This window comes from Labrus bergylta, chromosome 19, assembly GCF_963930695.1.
Source record: "Labrus bergylta chromosome 19, fLabBer1.1, whole genome shotgun sequence".
In the NCBI taxonomy this organism is placed as follows: domain Eukaryota; kingdom Metazoa; phylum Chordata; class Actinopteri; order Labriformes; family Labridae; genus Labrus; species Labrus bergylta.
In genome coordinates this window covers 16,358,878-16,379,432 of record NC_089213.1, presented here as the reverse complement: position 1 = coordinate 16,379,432, position 20,555 = coordinate 16,358,878, and the positions used below count along the sequence as shown (strand labels likewise).

Genomic DNA, 20,555 nt, shown 5'->3' with positions numbered 1-20,555 from the left:
GGTTGATTATAGTTAAAAAAGACAGATATGGGTTCATAAAATAAACCTTAAAGGATTGAGGGAATAGATCAGGATGTTATATCTTTGTTGTAGTTATAGTTCGATAAGGTTCGCTTCCATATTTAGTTCCCTTGATACTATTTTCATGCTTTGCGGCAGATGTGGTGGATGTTTTTATTCCATAATGTTTTCTTATTCATAGCTCCACCACCCACTTTGTCGTTCACTCATTATTACTGGTTTTGTAACAGGCGAGTGTTTCTGGATGGCATTTTGGTTCTGTCTGTTCTATATATTATCGCCTATTATTAGCATCAGTGAGGAGCGAGCACACACACACACACACACACACACACACACACACACACACCAATGGTTCCCCAGGTTTATGGATGAGTCACTCCTCCGCTGAACATGTTCGTATCTCCTGAGCAGGTTTATCCATGACTGTGAAAACAGAGCCAACAGAGCGGCTCCCAGTACACGTCAGTCTGTACGGAGGGACGCGGCTCACAGAGAAACAAGCGCCCCCTGATGAGATGCAGTCCACCGGGAGAGTTAGATTAAAAGAAACCAGGCGAACATGTGTATATGATGGTTTATGCTGTTTGCTTGTTTCCCAGTGCAAGGTTTCAACCTGATCCGCCCTCAGGTTTATGTACACTGTACGTGCGTGTGTATGTGTGTGTGTGTGTGTGTGTGTGTGTGTGTGTGTGTGTGTGTGTGTGTGTGTGTGTGTGTGTGTGTGCGTGTGTGTGTCTGTGTGTGTGTATTTACTGGTGCACATTCACACACCATTTAGCTTTCACGCATCCCTCTCAACACCCCTCCTCATCTTTTGTCAACTTCAGTTTCTCAGTGTCTTTAAATACTTTTCTTTCCTCTGCGTGTTTATTTTGGTGCTGCAATAGATGCTGTTGGAAGAACACCAGAGACACAGAAAAGAAACAGAGACAGAAGGAAATATGTCAGACAATGCAAGAGCTTGCTTGTTGGTTTTGCACATTATTCCAACCTTGTTCTTAGACCACAGCAAGCGCATATTTTGTGTGTATTGTTGCTAAACAACAATTTAAGGCGGCCTGGCTGAAAATCCAGCTCCATCCTGGGAGTAAAGATATGTGAAGAGGCTATCCTCGTCGACTACAATCTTACAAAAAACAATTTAATCTCAGTGAAATAAACACAGGTGTTTCTGTTTTATTTGCCATGCGATAAAAAAACATCCGAATTCAGTTTTACAAGAGCAGCACAGGTCCATTATATCAACAGAGCTATGGAAAATGTCTGTCTTCAAAGTAGCATTTCTGCTTTGTATATGATTTGCATCCACTGATTGTGTCATTGAAAATCAGAGTGGTGACAATTTTAGTCTTTTAGAGGTCTTTAAAAGCGCTTAAACAAGAATAATTTAATTTAAAAAGATACGTGCCATGTTAACTTTAGAGAGGACATGTACCCCTTTTCCACCTTTTCAAACAGTCCCCTGTGGTCTAAATGAAACATCTGTGCTGTGCTTTGGTCAAAATATAACATTACCCAAGCACCAGAGGAGGTTTGTGACCCTGTATAAACCAGCTCTCTCAGAACGCTCCGTTTTGGTGTGTGTGTCTCTTTAAATGCAATGAGCCCACCCGGAGTTTTCCCAGTAGACATCACTCCTTTGCAGCGAGAATAAAAATGACAGACCTGTGCAAAAGTTTTGCTCTAGACTGGGGGTGGAGTCCATGGGGAGATATCAGTATCCCACTGTGATGTCACAACTTGAGCAAATTTGAAACAGAGCATTTTTCTCTGTGTTGTAAGACCTATGCAGACCACAAACAAAGGACTGGATGGGTTTATTTCTCAGGTTTAAAACTCAGGTTACCCAAATATATGTTCAAAATAAAATGATTTTTCATAAAATGTCCCCTTAAGAACATAAAAAATGTTCATTTTTTGCAGTATGCTGGCACTAGCACGTTTCATGCTTGTTTGGTATACTAACAAATGCTTTGTACATTTTTAGTTATAGACTGATATAATTGTATTGTTTAGAGTTGCTTGCATACATGTTATAGGAACTTACACTATCAGGCAAAGGCTGTAATGTTTAAGGCTTTTCTATCTTCAGCTTACATAAGCCTGCAGCGCTGGTTATTACTTGAGGTAAAAACAAAAACAGCGCTGACATTATGTAACTCTGTGTTTGGTTGAAGCTCTGCTTTGATCAGTTTGCAATGAACATCGAAATTCTTTATTCTGTAAATATTTGAAATATAAACATTGTGTTCTCCAACATCGGAAGGATAGGACAGGCTGATGTGATGCAGACAGGTGATAGCTATACATAACATGTTCAACCCTGCACCCGTGTTTCATGATCACTCACCTAAGAGAAGCAAAACACTCAGCTGAAAGACTTCCACTGTAGTCAGATGAAGCTGTATGACGTTTATTCGTTGGATCAAGATGCTGCTATGTCATTACAATCCAAATTCCAAGAGACTGAGTGTTTTTTTTTTTTTTTTAAACGCAAACACAGCAAAGTACAACAATAACTTGGTGAAAGGCCACAGTCTACTATGTCCACTAGATAACGACAGTGACCCTCCATTTATAAAGCTTGCAGTCTGGATTGCAGCAGACCAGAAACTAAACCTGGCATGGGAGTTTTTCAGGGTGACTCATTCATGCCCTACTTCTAGCTCAGTGTCTGAGTCACAGCTAGGAAACACACTTGAGGAATTTTGGCAGACATTTTGGAAAGCTTATGGTGCTCTCATCCTTTGAGGGAAACTTCAACGCCCCAACAAACCAACCCACACCCACCCCCCAAATAGAGAAATAGTTCTTCACAGCAAGAACAAAAAGTCAAATAAAATAAGTATAAAAGACCTATAAAGAAAATGAGCGACGTGGTATAAAGACAAGAGCTGTCACTTGTCTGAGTAGTAACAATGGACGATACGTCTGAAGTGCTGTATCACTTCAAATACCCTTTCATGTAATAATAGCTATTTTACAGGATGACCTAGATATTTATATCTGCTATGACTAACAGAAAAAAATCATCCTTCTGTCTTTTAAACTGCTATTTCAGGTGAGACTGCTGCTCTGTTGTCTCCCTCAAACCACCTCCTACTCCACCAGCACATTTTTCCTTTGAAGTGTATTGAGTCACTGACTCTCCTGACAAATACAAACCGAAACCTTACTCATGTCTCTAAAAGCTTTCTCTTCCCCTCTGGTGCTTTTAGAGGCTACCAAACAACAGCTAAAGCTGCCCGGCGATCACTTTCTCTCCCTTCTCCCTCTCTTCTGTTTCTCATCTCTCCTCCTGCCAAATACCCCCTTCTCCCTCTTTGTGTTTCCTCCATCTCACTGACATCTTCATTTTCCCTCTCCTTTATCTCTCCTCCCTTCATCGCACTCTTTTGTTACTCTCACTTTCAGGCAAGGCTTATATCATGTTTTCTTAATCTCACCCACCGACTCCTTTCTGCTTAATGCTCTATTCTTAGCGAGACAGATTGCTGAAGCACTCAGCTGTGAATCTCTTTCCTTTGTACCTACAGTATAAATCTGCTATTGTGTGCACAAACGTGTGTGTGTGTATAGCTAGCTTCTGAATGTAATACACCTGCCTCTCAACCAGGAGTGACATTTGTTTCAGTTGTAAGGCACGTTACCTGCAGTCTCATGCAACGTTCTCTGGAAATCTGTATTGTGAAATGATATAAATTTGCATCTTTGCTTTATTGCAGATGATTTCCAAAAATCATGTAAGTGTGTAAATAGTAGGCTATATGAATCCACTACTAGGAGCACTTAGCTTAGCTTAACTTATCTTAGTTAAGTTTAACATAACTTAGCTTAGCCCTGAGCCTGGAATGAGGCGGACAACAACAACTCTTGCCCTGCCAAAAGGTCACAAAAGTCTACATCAGAGTTTAAGGATAAATCTCTCTCTATCTATATAGCTGGCAAGCTAGCTAGCTATCGTTACAACAGATTACTTTTGCTTTTCCAATTTCTTAAGTGACAAGGCCTTAAAGGCAGGGTTGGTAATTTAAAAATAAAAACTAGCATGATTTTGAATGTAGCATTCCCTCAGTGCTCCGTCTGCACCCAACCCCTCCCCTCTGTGCTCCCTCACTTACATGCGCCATTGGTCCAGAAGCAGACCTCAGCTCATGTTTTGAGTTTGGGCTCGTGCACGCATGGGGTAGAGAACGAGCAGGGAGAAAGGGAGGCATGATTGGTTCATCAAATTGGTACCTCGTGGCAGACATTGGTCAAAGCTTTTACAGGTCTACAACTGCTACAGATGACGGATGACAAAAATACAAAACTTGTTGTTTTTTACACTTTAATTGTTGTACCAATTAAGCCAAACAGATATAACATGTTAAATATGAAGCTTAAGTTTTGCTGGTTGTCCAGTTTTCTACATTTGAACCGATCAGGCTTGTAATGTCATAGCCTATCATACAAGCTGAAGCATCACATTAACATCTTCATCTTTAAACTGTAATTCAAGTATGCCAAACTAAACAGCAACATTACAGTCCTTATCTTAAAGCTTGTGCTCTGTTCATGAAAATATTTGAATTGCCATTTCTCTTGATATGTGTTATAAATCACATCAGTGTTTTCATACAGCAGAGCCAGCGGAGGTGTTGTTTCTCGTATATGTTGGGGGTTTAAAATTAAACTGGAAAACTGCTCTATTAGAGTAAGAGACCTCAAACTGAGCAACCTGGGAAGAAAGTGAGAAAGAGCACTTAGTAGAACCCCAGCAAGGCTTTAACAGGCTGTAAAGTGTCACCAGGCTCAAAATGTGTGTGCGGTGATTATGTGTGTGATTTATATGAAATCCTGTGTGTTAAAGACCTATAATCAGGCTGGCATTACAACGTCTCTCGTCATAGAGTGTTGTAAACACACTCTCAGACGTCTGGTGCAGTGGTTTTCAACTAGTGGGTCGGGACCCAAAAGTAGGTCGCGGAGTCATTTTTGTAGGTCGCAAATGTGTGTGTGTGAAAAGTTTGTCAAAAAGTTTGAGAAGCGCATTGCCACATGTAAGCATCTGAAGTCCAAACTGCACAATTTTTCATTAAATCAATCGGATTGGTTGAAAATGATCAGAAATCTGAGTCGCAGTTTCTCATGGAGGATTTGGTGGTGGGTCCTGAGGCGAGACAAGTTTGAGAACTACTGGTGTAGTGTATAGTGCTGTTAAATAAAATGTGCTGTAAGTCATAGGAAGCAGAACTCGGTACATACGATCAACTCACACTTAGGCCTCAGTCAGTGTGAACATTTACAGGTTTATTTCTAAATCTGTTTCATGGCACAGAGAGGCTGCAGCTGCACAGCGGGGTAAACTGAATGAGAGGTATTGTTACATTTTGAGACTTAAAATCTGATCAGAGAGCACAAAGCTGCCAAGGACGTGAGATATTTTCCCCTCTGCTCAATGTAGGTCAATTTGTCTGGAAAATTTCTTGACTTATGTCTAATTTTTTCCCCCCAGAAAGGCGAATTGTTCTACTACAATAAGAAAAACAGAACAGATATATCTCATCTTCCTCAACTCATTTATGTTCTTCTTCCAATGGTGTTGTTCCTTTTTTGTCCGTGCGCTTCACATGCAGTGAATGACTTCATGATTGCGAAATGTGTAAAAAAAAAAAAAAAAAAAAAAAAAAAAGGAGGTCTCCAACAACCTTATTTCATCTGCTTCTTCACACATGTTTCGGCCATCTTGCATCCTTCGCTCATCAGGAAGAGCAGAGAAAAGACATCAAGAGGAAATTACATCTGAATTAGATTACTTTGCAACTAATTGTTAGTTAGAGCGGATCCCGTGTAGCATATTAGCTTGCCCACAGACGTCCTGCCGCACATAAAGGTTGTAGATTTGAAGAAATGATTTCCGATGTAATGTGGTGCTGAGCAAGGCTTATCGCTTTATATTGACCGCTGATTGACCTGAGCTGATAATTGTGATTCACTCACACACACACACACACACACACACACACACACACACACACACACACACACACACACACACACACACACACACACACACACACTGAAATTACCGAAATGGGACGTTAACCTGACTGGTGCAATTGTTGTTTTTTTTCTCCCACCAACATCAAACCAGCAAGGAGAGCACAGAAATAAAGAAATGTATTATTAGTGTTCCATGCTGGATCCAAAAAAACAAAAGTAAGAGGCTTGGGTATAGTTTTAGTTTTCAGGGCTTTCAGGGTATCTACAAATTAAGCTTGGCAAATACAATTTTTTTTGTTGGTACTTTACATTAGTCTTTTCCTCAGAGTTGTAGGGCCTGAACAGCCAAGCGTTGAAAAATATGGTTGCAGAGTCAGTATACTAATTGTACTCACAGTTTTGTTACATCTATGGATATCCTGGAGGGTGAAATCATAAAATCTGATTTTCGTTTTTAATTTTCAGAATAGTTTACTGTCAATTGTAGAAAGATGTGCCCCTAATTTTTCAATTTTTTTATCAAGTTAGTCTGTTCTAAGTTACATAAAGCTTTGTATGTTATATAGTTCGGTAAACAAACAAAATATGAATGTATCTGTTGTGTAAACCACCAAACCAGCAAACCAGCATAGTGTTATGAAACTATGAGATTCATAAATATGAATCACAGATAATCTCTCCTCTTAATCATTTACCTTGAATGTCCCTTTTCTTCCAAATTTAGCAACGGTACCGAGGTAAAGATACCAGAACAGATCCTTCATCTCCAACACTAGTGCTTGGTTACTGTTGCTATGCATGGTGGATCGTTGCCGTCACCGGTGCATCCAATTGGCATGTCGGGGCAGCCGGGGAGTCTAAAAACAGCATCCTATATTACAGCATATAATGAGAAAGGCTTCATCAGGGCTCTCTCCAAATGTCAGAGCAGCTTTAATGATCTGCTGAGCACACACACACACACACACACACACACACACACACACACACACACACACACACACACACACACAGACACACACAGAGGATCTATATCATGTGTGTATCATGCAGTCACTCTGTGTGGCTCTTTTCTGCATTGCTGGCGTTTTTAGTAATCCCACCTTTCTTTATTTCCTTCTCTTGTATTAATTATCCCCACTGGAGCTTTTAATTCTCTTTATCCCTATCACTTCTGTCTTTCTTCTAGCCTAATCTTCTTCCCTGTTACTTAAACTTGCCTTATCCTGATTATCAGCCCTGGCTTGCGGAAGGAGCTTTGAAGAATACCTTGGTATGAACTCACACATAGAAAGTTTTGAGCGTGCGATTGCTCCCCGGGCTGCAGATTCCTGTGTTTCAGTCTTCAGGGATGAGGCATTACTCATCCTAGTGAAGCCAACAGGAGACACTTCTAACAGTCCTGTAGAGCACAAATACCAAGGAACCCTTCACTCTTGCACAGTAAAGCACAACAGCTTATGTAATGTTGTTTTTTTTTAGCCGCTCAAACGGCATATACTGCATGTCAAACTACCTCTAATTACTTCCTCCAGGATGTGTGTGTATTTGATGTTAACACTGAATAACGGAGTTACTTCAGCAGAGGGGGAAACATGCTAAATAATTTAGACAGGATGAGGCAGGATTTGGAGGTAAGAGTTGTGTGGTAAAGATGGACAGAGGTCTGAGGAACCGGAGAAAGACAACTGAAAGTGATTTGAAAATGTGACACCAAATTTAATATAGGAACTTGTGCGTTGTGAGTGTGTGTGTGTGTGCCCTGGGAAAGGAGGAAGATAGGACGAGGACAAAGACAGCAAAGAAACAAAGCGCTAGAGATAAAGATCAGTAACAAACCAAAAGAAGAGGTATGGTTTGAAATAGATGAAGAAGAAGTGGCTGATCAGACTCATAGAGAGGACAATACGGGGGGAATAAAAGACACAGAGAGGCAAAACACGCCGGCCGGGGCTCTTGGTGCAATGCAGACGGCATTGCCATGGAAACGAATGGAGGGAAAGCGCAGACGAGGAGGAGGGGATTAAATAGGAAGGAAGAGCTTCGCACCATGGAGGGCTGCAGGAGGATGATGGGGGGGTGAGCGGCTTTTTGGATGAGAGGGGCTGGCTGAACAATGAGTAACAAGTGTGGATATGGAGTTAAATGGACTGATGGTTCAAAGATGGGAAGAGTGGAGATGTGCCACTTGTGTGTGTGTGAACTGGGTGTTTGACTGATTCATTATAAACTCATTTAACCGCCTCAATACTGACGCCTCGTATCTAGTTAGGTTGAAATTTAAAATTTGAAACAGTCTGTTAATGACCAGCAGACCTGTGTGGTTCAAGCAGACGTGAGGAAGAGTTCAAGACTTCTTTGTGCTGCGTTGTTTACAGTCCAGTTAGCAACTTGAGAAGCGGCCGTGTGTTCAGTCCATAAGTGAAGCAACATTCGCCCTCTCCAGATATGTCTGCAAAATTAACAACTTCATTTCATGGTTCAGTCCACTGAGTCATGCCTGTTTATCCACTGCTGGTGAGTCTCAGTTTAACTGCAACTAGTGAATCACACAGAGGCTTCACGCTGGCTCATTCCCGCAGAATCCAAGACAGAAATTGATTTTGTTTTGTGTTTACATGCAACTAGCAGGTCTTTAGGTTTGCCAAAATAACAATGTCTTGATTCAGATTTTAAAAATGTAAAAATGCAAGCTTTGTCAGGATGAAAAATGCTTCTTATTTTAATGAAGGTCAGATTGATTATCATAATGCATTCAAGAAAACTGGGAAATCTAAACGCTGATTTGCTTTGTTGCACACATTAAGCAGCTTTTTTGCTGAGGTAAAAATTACACTTGCATGCTGATATCTGTTTATATAAAAACTAGTAAACCTTCTGAGATGACCGTGGATTGGAGCTCAGATGTCTCTTGGACGGATTGTGTTCTGCCTTTTTTTTTGCTCCCCATACAGACTGTTTTTTCTGCGTGCATCAAATCCTGAGCTGGATCAATACTACTCGCATTCCAAACATGCTACAAGCTGAAACCCCCCCCCACATCCATACACAGTCTAGTCCCGTGTGTACAGATTCTGGATTTGTATGTAGAATCTGTGACTAGGGATTACTTTGGCAGTCACTGTGTGTCAGCCTAAAGTGCAGGAGTTTCTGTGAAATGTTGCCTCCATAGAGCAATTAAAAAAAAAAAAAGTGATGGGGGATGAGCCTGTCGCCATGGCGCCAGTTGTCTCAGGTGGCATTGTCTGGGTCCAGATCTGAGGGCGGGGTTGTCATGGCAGCAGGAGTACATGGAGTTTGTCTGGATGTGATATGCTGCACACACACACACACACACACACACACACACACACACACACATATACGCAAACACACACACACACGCACGCACGCACACACACACGCACACACACACACACACACACACACAATGTCTGTTAGCAATAGTCTTGACTGCAGGATTAAAAATAGAAAGAAGCAGAAGGCAGCACCTCATCTCCTGCACCCATGGGACCCCATCATTCTCATCTTCTAGCTCACCCGTTTCTCCTCCCCTCTTTTCCTCTTTTTCTCTCGTCACCCCTCTTCTCTTGCAAAAACTCTCCCAACTCAAATTCTCATCAGGTGGCTTTGTTTGCTCTTTGTTTATTTCCATAGCAATGGTGATCATGTGGGGTGTCTTTTGTTGTCATGGCGATGCGATCATCACCAGGAAGGATGCTTAATGAGCATGGAGTTGCTCAGGCTAATGAGGTGGGACGGCTGTACCTGGGTTTGCGCTTAACTGGCAACAATGAAGAATGGCTTGTTAAACGTCTCCTTCGGTGACTTCACTGCATCGCTCAACAATCCGAGCTCCTGTAGAGGGAAGATGTTCAAGTTTGCACTGCAACCACAGCTGCACTCTTAATGAGCTGCACAGGTGCAGCACTAAAGCAGAGGAAGCATAATCCATTTCTTCCTCTTGTTGTTGCAGTGATTTACATACGAATTGACTTGATTCAAACTTAGAGACATCTCTAAATAGATATTGTCAGGACTCTAAATCCCTAATGCATGATTAAAAGCAACTGTCAAAATAAAATCCCACTAATTAGCCGGAGCCCCTTTTCACACGTGCTGTGCACACCTGAACATTTCCTGACATTGTTTAGATATGTATGTGTGAATGCTAATTGCCTAATCTGCTCCACCCTGACATGCGGTCACCAACATTATGGAAGACTCCCCACCCCCCGGACTATTTTCAGTTGTGACAGCCGTTTGGACACAGATAACCCTGTTGAGAGGTACAGGTGTAAAAGACAAGTTCTGCCTGAATTTTCCTGAAATTATCAAGAAAATGTACAGTAAGAGACATACATGGTGAAGATATTTTCAAGACTCTAAATCCCTCCTCTTTTTTCTTTTTAATCCTTAAAGGCTTAATTTGCTATTTTTTTGATCCTGCAGATGTCGCCTTTTGAGCACCAGCAGGAAACCAAAACAACTCACGCTGCATTGTTGTGTTAGCATGCTAATGCTAGCGATCTTTATTATACTCGTATATTCACACTGCATGTAAATTTAGCAGAAATGACCGTGATCTAGAAACGCTTAAGTGACATTCAATTAAGCAGTTAGTCCAGTATGTTATTCTTCTCTTCTCTAGTCCCTCAATTAAACAACTTTGTTATGTGAGGGGATGAGCCGGCTGGCCGGCCTGGCGATGTAAACAAACTGAAGCTACGGCTCGGAAAGCTTGGAAAACATCACAGACAGTGGGACTCGGGTGTTACACCCATTGTAGACAGTCATGACTCACAGAGTTATTTTCAGAAGATATACTTGATTTCTATTACATTTAAGTGTGAAAAACCTTTAAGTGTTTAGAAAAATATTCCAGCCCCTGCCAAGATAAAGTCCCACACATTACTCCTAGACTCTGTAGAGGTCTTTAAAAAGAAAGCTTTGCTGAAACAAACACTCTCAGTAGCAGCTCTGCATCCTTGTTTCTGCACGGCACACTGTAAGTGTCATCCTGAAGCCCAGACTGCTCAAATGCAGAGTGTAACTGTCGCACGAAGGTGTGAGTGTACAGACACTAGTGCTGTCTAGTGTCAGCATGACATGTGTGTATGAATGTGCGCACGTGTCTCTGTGGATTAATTGTGGCGAGCCGCTTTCTTTCCTTCCATGTCGCTTTATTATTTGCACTTGTTGGCCTCAGGGATGTTTATTTCTTATTAGCAGCTCTTTTTGACATCTCCTTCGCACGGGACTACAAATCCATCCCCTAAGGGAAACACTGTAATCACAATGGCTGTAAACAAGTGTTTCATTAATTCCATTTGTTAACCTGATAACTAAACTGTTACTCCTACAATTAATGTAAAATTAAAAAAAAAAAAAAAAAAAAAAAATAGACTTCATCATGGTATAGACGTGACCTCTTTTCACCCTAAGAACTCGGGTGTTTTGTTGCTAGAAGGTTAGGGAGACAAGGACAGGAGTAAACAAAGTGGATAAGGAAACGGTTGTCTGGCAGAACCGCGCGAGAACCTGCACAACCTCACACACGTCACACTACTTGGAACTTGGCGAGTCAAGCCGCACGGAGATTCAGTGTGTCATAACAGGGGTGATGCCCTGAAAGCCTCTTCTGGCGTTAGTGGCGCTCAGGCTCGCTCTCGTTCTCCTAGCGTCAGCAGAGCAGTAAAGCCACACACAAACAGACACACACACAACAGCTCTGCGTCCTTACCCTCTTTCTTCTTAGCCACACTCAACAATTCTCAAGCTACATATTTGCGAGTCAGGCTCAGGAGTCCCCTATCTAAGCTTAGTGCCCCCTGCCCATAACTACCTTTTTAAAATGAGCTTCATGTGTTTACAATGGGCCGTAGTAATACCTGCGAATCACTCCAGTAGTGCAGGGACATCCCAGTGGAAATTAGGTGAGATTGCCTTCTTGCCTTAGTGTATATGCTTCAGAATGAAAAGCAGAGAAATGTGTGTTTTCTCAAGGCGGATCTGAACTGAGTCCTACTCTAGTGAGGGTGTTTTCTAAAAGGCATTGAGGGTTTAAAAACACCCAGAAGACAGAAACATCCATCCTCTGTCTGTTTTAGGCGTTTCTAAATGTAGTCTTGGAAAGTCTTTAGAGATCTGAATACGACCTTCTAATCCTCACTCTAGGAAACATCTACTTTCGCAGAACAATAAAGTCAGGGTTCAGAGATTTTCACACCGACTATTTTCCGCGCACATCCCAATAAAAGGCTTATCACGCAGGTACAGATCCTGTGTAATACCTGACTTCCTTATCAGACAGCTTTTTGACTCCATCTGATTGTTCTGCTTATTGGATTATCCTGCTGAAATAAGGGCACTAAGAGAAGGAGCCGTGACCTCTCTTTTTGTTTTTTTTTGTTTTCCAGACGGTGGGACGAAGAAGCTCCGCAGCACCATCCGGAGGAGCACGGAGACGGGCATCGCCGTGGAGATGAGGAACCGGGTGACACGGCAAGGCAGCAAGGACTCGACCGACGGCAGCACCAACTCGAACAGCTCTGATGGAACGTGAGTATCAAACCAGCGCTATTCATCTATATCAATTGAGCGATCATTATATTAATTCTATGTCCACTCTGTCAGGTTTGTCTTCCCTACCACACGCCTCGGGCCTGAAAGCCAGTTCAGCGACTTCCTGGACGGACTAGGCCCTGCTCAGATCGTAGGCCGGCAAACACTAGCTACACCCTCCATGGGTAAGACAGAATGAAGATGACCAACAATGCCATTTTTTTTTACTGTTTCAATTCATCACTATTGTTGATTCTTTCTGAGATTTCAAGAAATACTTTCACCTTTTTAAGCTCAAACTGTAGGCTTGTTAAATCATAGCTAAATATATCACACATGTTACAGTACATTTTAATACAAAAGCAACCAAGCACTCATGGGTAGTTAAATCCCGTCCAGTAGATGTCACCCTTGAGCTCCAGCATGAAACCAAAGCAACCTGCTGTTTGGTGACACCTCTGCCATATTTAAGCCTCCAATCCCCCCCTAGCAACACATCTACATCCCCCCCTCCCCTCGTGTTCAAACGAAGGAGTCAAGTACAAGCAGCACTGCAATTGCCTGTGGCCTGAATTGCTGTGTTAGCAGGCTAATGATAGCACACTTAAATAGCTTCACATTGCATGGAAATTGACACGGAACTGAGCGTGATCAGAAAAATGCTTATGTGAATTTAGGCATTTTTGGACGGCAGGAACTTCTTCATAGTTCTAGGAACCATTAGAACTATGAACTATTTGAGTTACTAGAACTCTGTTAAGAGGAACCTTTAGCTTCAGAGGAAGGTTGGCGGTGCGAATGCAGACATAAAAAAAAAAAAGATCCCATGATGTGTAGTTCTCAGGGAACTCCCCAGTGGATAGTTCCTCTTCAAAAAGTCCTCAGAACTTTTTGGTGCAAAAACACCTTTTGAAATAAGCAGTGAGTATGTTATTCTTCTCTCCTCTAGTCCAGGGGTCATCAACTACATCTTTACAAGGGCCAGCTTTTTTCTTGACAGACAATGTGGGTGCTAGACTTTAAAACATGCAGAAGTTGGTGACACCTATGCGAGTATTTTAGCCGTGGGTATTTTTTCTATTTGTATTATTGTTTAATCACCAAAGATAATTTATAGTCTAAGGCCTGGATGGGGAGCTTTGGGGGGCCGGATCATCAACGGCCGCCTGTTGATGATCCCCTCACTAGTCCTTGACTAAAACAGCTTTAATACGCAAGGGGTCTGGCTGTCTTGTCCCTGTAAACCTGATGTAAACATGGCTGATGTAAACAATCACACAGCCAGCAGGACTCACTCTTTTCACTCATTGTAGACAGACATAACTCAGAGAGACATTTACAAAGGATATGCTTGAGTTCTGCTATATTTATGTGTACAAAGTCGCACAGTCTTGCTTTTATTTCTGTAAAACAAAAGTATCTAAATATTGTTGGATTGTAGAATGACAGAGAATCAAATCACCAAACACTTCTACACCCGTATACCAACATACAAACTGTGAGACGCACAGCACAATCTAAAAATACAGAGAGAGAAAAAAAAAGCCTATTCACTCAGCAGGGAAGATGTTATTCTTGCATGTGGTATAAATCTTTCATGTAAAGGTCACTGCTTGTGAAACACAGCAGAGCAGAGTGTTGTGCTCTATGAAACCTGATGGTAAAGACGGGGTCACGGTTCTCTGTCGCCCTCTGCAGTAGGATATTTGCCATTGCAACAACAGCTAATAGCACAACAGGGTGTTCTGAACAGCCACCGTGGTTAAAGTCAGTTCTTATCATTAGGATTGATGTTGGAGGTTTACAGAGAGTGTGTTTTTTTTTCCTTTAAAGGGGATGTCCATGTGGGCATGGTGGACAGAGGAGGCCAGCTGGAGGTGGAGGTCAACCAGGCGAGAGGATTGACCCCCAAACCGGGCTCTAAGAACATACCAGGTATAGCTGAATGTATATATGAAGAGCTTATTCGTCAATCTGTTGACCCATGTAGGATTTATCTCGGAGTTGTAATCTCGTTGCTCTGCGTGCAGCGACCTACGTGAAGGTGTATGTGCTGGAGAACGGTGTGTGCTTGGCCAAGAAGAAAACCAAAGTAGTAAAGAAGAACCTGGACCCCACCTACCAGCAGGCTCTGTTGTTTGATGAGAGTCCTCAGGGCAAAGTCCTTCAGGTATCCTTCCCTACTTCCTCTTTTAAGACATTTATTCCTACAGTATACAAATGAATCCTGAATAAATACAGATAAAATGACCACATGTGAAAATGATTCTTTCCACTCCTAAAGGTTATAGTGTGGGGGGATTACGGGCGTATGGACCACAAGTGCTTCATGGGAATGGCCCAGATCCTTCTGGAGGACTTGGACCTGTCTGCCACGATCAGCGGCTGGTACAAGCTGTTCCCTACCTCCTCCCTGGCAGACCCCAGCATCGGACCCCTCACCAGACGCCTCTCCCAGTCCTCCCTGGAGAGCGCCACCAGCCCCTCGTGCACCTAGACACCCAGTAGACACCCGCAAAATAGGGGGCACAGGTAGAGTCATGCAGACATGGACACACGTACTGTATATACACAACGACTGTATTTGAAGTGCAGGACAGGTAGACATACACACACATACCCATCTGTACAAGATGACACATTTTTAAAATGTTTTCCTTGGACATTACACACACACACACACATTCTCACTCACAAATCAGTGTTTTCAGTTTAGAGTTAATCAAACTTGACGTAGACATAACTTACCAGAACATGTAGCATTTTTCACCCTCTCATGTCAACATTTCCTGCCACGATACAGCGATCCACAGGGTGCCATACTCTGCATTCAAAAGGCACCAGATTGCCATCACATGACTCATCGCAGGGCCATTCTGATGCCAGTTTCTTAACTCTCTATGCCAAACTAAGAAAAAAAACTACTTTATTTTTAAAAACCAAAGCAATTGTTCATGTTGTTATTCTAAGCATATGTAGTAGTTGAAGTAGTATACATTATAAAGTATGGATATGTAGCAGAGTCAATGACTTAGATGTAATGCAAAAAAAAAAGAAGATACATTCTACACACATGAGCTGAGAGCGGCGGGACGAACACACACACACATACCTGGGCAACAGGCTTGGATATTCACATAATGGCTATTATGTGAGGTAGCAACACTGCTATTCTTTAATTTCCACAGGGCAGAGTTTATATATATAGATATACATGAATATATATAAATAGATAGTTCCAAACTTATTTGTGTTTATGTATGTATCGGCTGCATTCTGCATGTTTACTTGCAACCCTTGTTGAGACATTTTCAAGTGCTTGAATCTTACTTTTTGATTTAGCTTGCCTTGACTGAAGTAAACAGGAGAGCAGTGCCACTTTATTTGAGAGAGAGAAGAGCACTGACTGCAGTTAGGGAGAAGGATGCGGATTTAGTGACGCTATCATCGCCTTGTGCAAAATAAAGGGAAGCAAATTATTCAGTTGGCCGACAGTCAACACATCTCTGATCCTGTTTTCATCATTAGATCATAAAGGAGTGTTTCATTACACACAGGGAGTCTGGAAAATGTATCCAGTTAGTCAGTCTGGGGATATTTTTTCCCCCCCCACATCCAGGGGGTGCAACATTCTCACTTTCTGTCTCTCTCTTTGTATACCAGCATCTAGACTTGTTTGACTGTCCCAGTTGTTTTCCAAGTTTGATTTTTTTTTTCTTCCTAACTGATTCATCTCATCGGTTCAGATCACAGACAAACAGAACTACAACCTTAGTGCTCCTACTTCTTTTTCTCCTCACACTGACTTACAGTCAGTCTCCCGTTGTAGAAGGGGAAACACGTATTTGTTTCCAGATGTTCTGACTATTAACACCATTTGTTACTTTGCTAGCAGGTTACATTGTTAACCTGCCGTGTTGTATTTTAAGTGCAATATGTCATGCTTCATGTTACCTGTCAGGCAGTTTTTTAAGATTGCACTTTAATGTAAAATAATGTATCATGTGTAATTATTCCATACAAGCAGTGGTTGACCACCTGTCGATTGATTGATTTTTACTTGTATCGGTCGCACTGCAGTGCACCTCTGGTTCCTTTTATTGAATGCCAGCATGGAAATGTAACTTGAGTGTATTATTATTTTTTTATTTCAGTGTGGAGTTCCACTCGGACAGCTGAAAAAGGGTCAGTTTTGCAAACGATTATAAACTTTAATATGAGCATGGGGGGAAATTTCAATTCCTTTTTAATCCTTTTCATCATCACGTTAATTTCTTCCTAAAAATGAACGTATTTAAGAATAATTTCACCTGTTCCAAAACATTTTAAAAATGACCTTTACATATGAGTTATTTATAAGAAATAAGTCAACCAAAAATAACCATTTCTTATTCATCGAATCATTTATTGGCATTTTAAAACACACAAAGATAAAACTGACCTATCAGGTGTTCAAGTCGAATGTGCAATGGCTGAATCTTTACTGAAAGGGCAATCGAAGCTACTTGTCTTCAATGTTTTTCTTCAAGATGAACAATTTATTTTTTCTGTTCATAATCCGTCGAACACCAAACCTTGTTTCTGGATAAAGACACTAAAGACTGTCTCGTTGTTTTTAGTAGTTTTAGACATGAGTGTCTCAGACTAGAAGCTATTAGAAGCTTGTGCGTTTTTACGAGGCTCACATTTGGTTTTATCACCATCACCATATGTTCCGTCGTCTGCTAAGAACTTTGTAGCTTATTCCTCTTCTGGTCTTTCTTCACAAAGGGAAACATTTGTGTTTTGGTCGCGGTACCTCAGAGAAAACAGAGTTCACACTTCAGTGCTCTTTGAACTTTGGATAAAGGGATCCCTGGCATTCTTGAATTTTTTTTGGTCGGAGGATGTTTAGACCTCCCATCAGGTAAACAAACCATCATGGTGTTAGTTGGTATTTCTTTTTGATATCTCGGAGATATTCCTTGCTGTAACTGTACGGTCAAGTATATGAATCTGTATCTATTCATTTGTATCTATTTTTGTGGACGGCTGGCATGATGTAAAAAAAGTAAGGACTTGTACTCTTGATATTTGCACATATTCTCTTCAGTGGGCACCTTTTGTGAAGACAGGAACAGCGTGGTTAAAAGACTTGGAGAGAGATACTGAAGGAGCAGAAAACTCAAACTAGAAAAAAAGGAAAAGTGATGTATAAATATTTCTAGACTTTCCCTGCTGAATGTTCTTGGTAACGCTTTAAAGTACTGATAATACGAATACATGTTATTTACAATATTATTGAGCTTATATGAAACCTTTATGTGTCCTTTTATTGAATTTTGAGCAACATTACTGGTTTCAGGGGGTTGAAAGCAAAGACATAGAGGAATTATTCTATAAAAGTTTATATTGAGAGCAGAGAGCATTTGCCAAATTTTTTAATTCCTGCAACCAAAAGGAGAGTTATTAGATATCATCTTTCTTTCGATGTAGGTGGGTGATTGTGTCATTTTGTGAGGTGCACTCACTTAGCTGCAGGGTGCACATGACATGTCAAGACACTACAATGTGAGTGAGAGAGATTTAAATGTGTAGATATTTATGAAAACGCAAAAAGTCAAATTCAAGCATTGCATTATCCCCGTGAAGAGAATTTCAGGATCAGGGATTTCAGAACATTTTGACTCCTTTCCTCCAGTTATAGCATTTACCATAGATTAAGAATAATTTATTGATGTATCACATGATTCTAATGCATTGTCTCATCACATTTGATTCCGCAGACTCTACATTTTGTCAGAGTCAATAAAAACAAGAAGGGAAAAGCGGGTTTAGTAATGGCAGGGCGGGTTTTGTGCTGTAGAGTGTCAAGACGCTGTACAGCCGTTTATTGGAAAACAGCATGTAGCACACAGTGTTTCAGAGAGTATAAAGTTCAGTTGGATGTGGCTCAGTAAAGGTTTGAGAGTGAATGCTTGGGAATGTAAAACCCCGTTTTGCTTGCTTGCTTCACTGTAAAATCCACCCCGAGCATTCTCCCAACTTATTGTGTGTAAAACTTTTCTAATGTATCTTCAATCAAGCGGAGTCGTTTCTTGAGCTTTCTATGTTGAAAATGTATTTTATTTTTGTAAGATAGAGAGCGCGAGAGAGAGGTATTATTCAGACGAGGAGGCGAGTGAGGCGGTGTGTTCAAAACCTGCCTTGAGATTTTGGCAGGGGGAGAGAAGAAAAAAACCGAGGGCTTGTTCAGTTTACAATGGCCTTATTTTGTGTAGGAGACGTCGCTTCACTATTGTAGCACACAACTGAAAGTTTTGACAAATGTATTTTGCTTGAAATATTGTACTGAAGTTCTATATATGTGTATATGTATAGTTTTATGAATGTATTTCTTAACCCTGACACCAGAACTGAGTGTACATTTCTTTGTCATCTTGTTTGCTATACCGTCTCTTTGAAGACTTTCCAGGGACCCTTGCCTGTGTTAAGCTCAGGCAGCCCCCTACTCTAACTGTACTGTATACTGTATGTCTTATTCTTTGTGTGTCTGTTTAAAAGAACAGCTCCGTGGTCGATATAAGCATGAACCCTTGTCAGGCGAAATGCATTTTATTGATATATAAATCGCCACAATGGGTTTCATAAGAGAAAGGATTGCTCTCCCTCCCCTGCACTGACTTAACTTTTCTCCAGCTGATGGAAATGTTTTTTTGTTTATTTTTTATATTGAACTAGAGGATGTTTGCAGCATGGTATCTCTGATGACTTTCTTGTATTTAATCTTTAAAATTGAATTATTATGATGATAAAAACGTATATTGAAAAGTGGTGAAGAGGCAATTAGACCCAGTACAAACAGGAAGCAAATTTGTCAAAAAAGAAAATGCTGTATCTTAAAGTAGCATGAACGTAGCCTTCCGTTTTCTGAAACACGTTTTTTTCTGGCAATAATCATGAACTGTAGCGATGGGGCTGCCACTTGTGGACCTGGCCTCTGTTTCACTCATTTAAAGCTGGGTCTGCTGACTTTAACGAGAAATATGATTTGAAGTCAAATCAGATGCTAAAGCTGGACTAGCATTTTAGCAGCAACAGAACATGCAGAGCATTATGAACATCTGATATTTTACGATAGACCCTTATGAGCGCTCATCTTCTAATGAAGCATGTCGTCCATATTTCTATTTGCCGATGTAGCAGCTGTAAACAAGAACAAAACAGACGTGTTTCTGAGCCGAGGGTCGAAATTGAAGTTCTTTTATTTATGCTGCTGAATATGCCAGTTTGTCTTCATCCACGTTTATAAATGTCTGTAATCACAGCACAAGACTCTTGAGTAGCCATCCTGTCCTTTTAGCTGTCTGTCAGACTATATTAAGGCCACTGTAGCGCCCCTATATAAAGACAACCTTCATTATATCAAGCCCAGCAAAGCACAAACCTCACTAACACAACCCTGAACTAATGCCTGGATCTGGATCCTGTTAATCAATTCATCTGAAGGAGGTTTTTTTTCTACACTATAGCACATGTAGTAGACCTGCACCTTGGAATCAAATGCAAAGATGCACAGGAACATTGGAAACATTCAGCCCAGTTTAATTTGGTTTGCTGGTTTTGGTAGATGAGCGGTTGTCTTCTCTAAAACCAGCCTTAACTTTCCACCGAGCACTATTCTTCGAGTATGTATTTAAAGGGCAAAGTGTAGCAGTCTTAATGAGAGGACGAGATTTATGGCAAAGAGGACAAAAAGGGGGAGCTGTAATTTTCTACCTGTGCTTTGTAAATGTTTTCTATGTGCAGTATTTGATAATGTAAAACTGGTATTTTTGTGGTTTGTACGCTGCAGAATTGATTACTTAAGGTGCACGTAGTTTTGTAAGAAAATAGAACCAAACTGAGGGTGGGGGGGAAAACTGTTTCGGATTCAGAAGCCTGTATTTGCATGCCCTTTGACATCTGGACGCAAAGTCAATAAAGTTAATTTGAATCACAAA

General features: G+C 41.1%; 1 protein-coding gene across 1 annotated transcript in view; it reads left to right on the top strand.

Annotated features, from left to right (window-relative positions):
• rims3 (regulating synaptic membrane exocytosis 3) overlaps positions 1-20,555 on the top strand; it is a 40,350-nt gene extending 19,795 nt beyond the window's left edge. Inside the window, exons 3-7 of the mRNA XM_020641819.2 lie at positions 12,429-12,570; positions 12,646-12,758; positions 14,407-14,508; positions 14,604-14,743; positions 14,858-20,555. Of these exons, the coding sequence (XP_020497475.1) occupies positions 12,429-12,570; positions 12,646-12,758; positions 14,407-14,508; positions 14,604-14,743; positions 14,858-15,070 (710 nt within the window). The 3' untranslated portion in view covers positions 15,071-20,555. The remainder of the gene's footprint in view (positions 1-12,428; positions 12,571-12,645; positions 12,759-14,406; positions 14,509-14,603; positions 14,744-14,857) is intronic.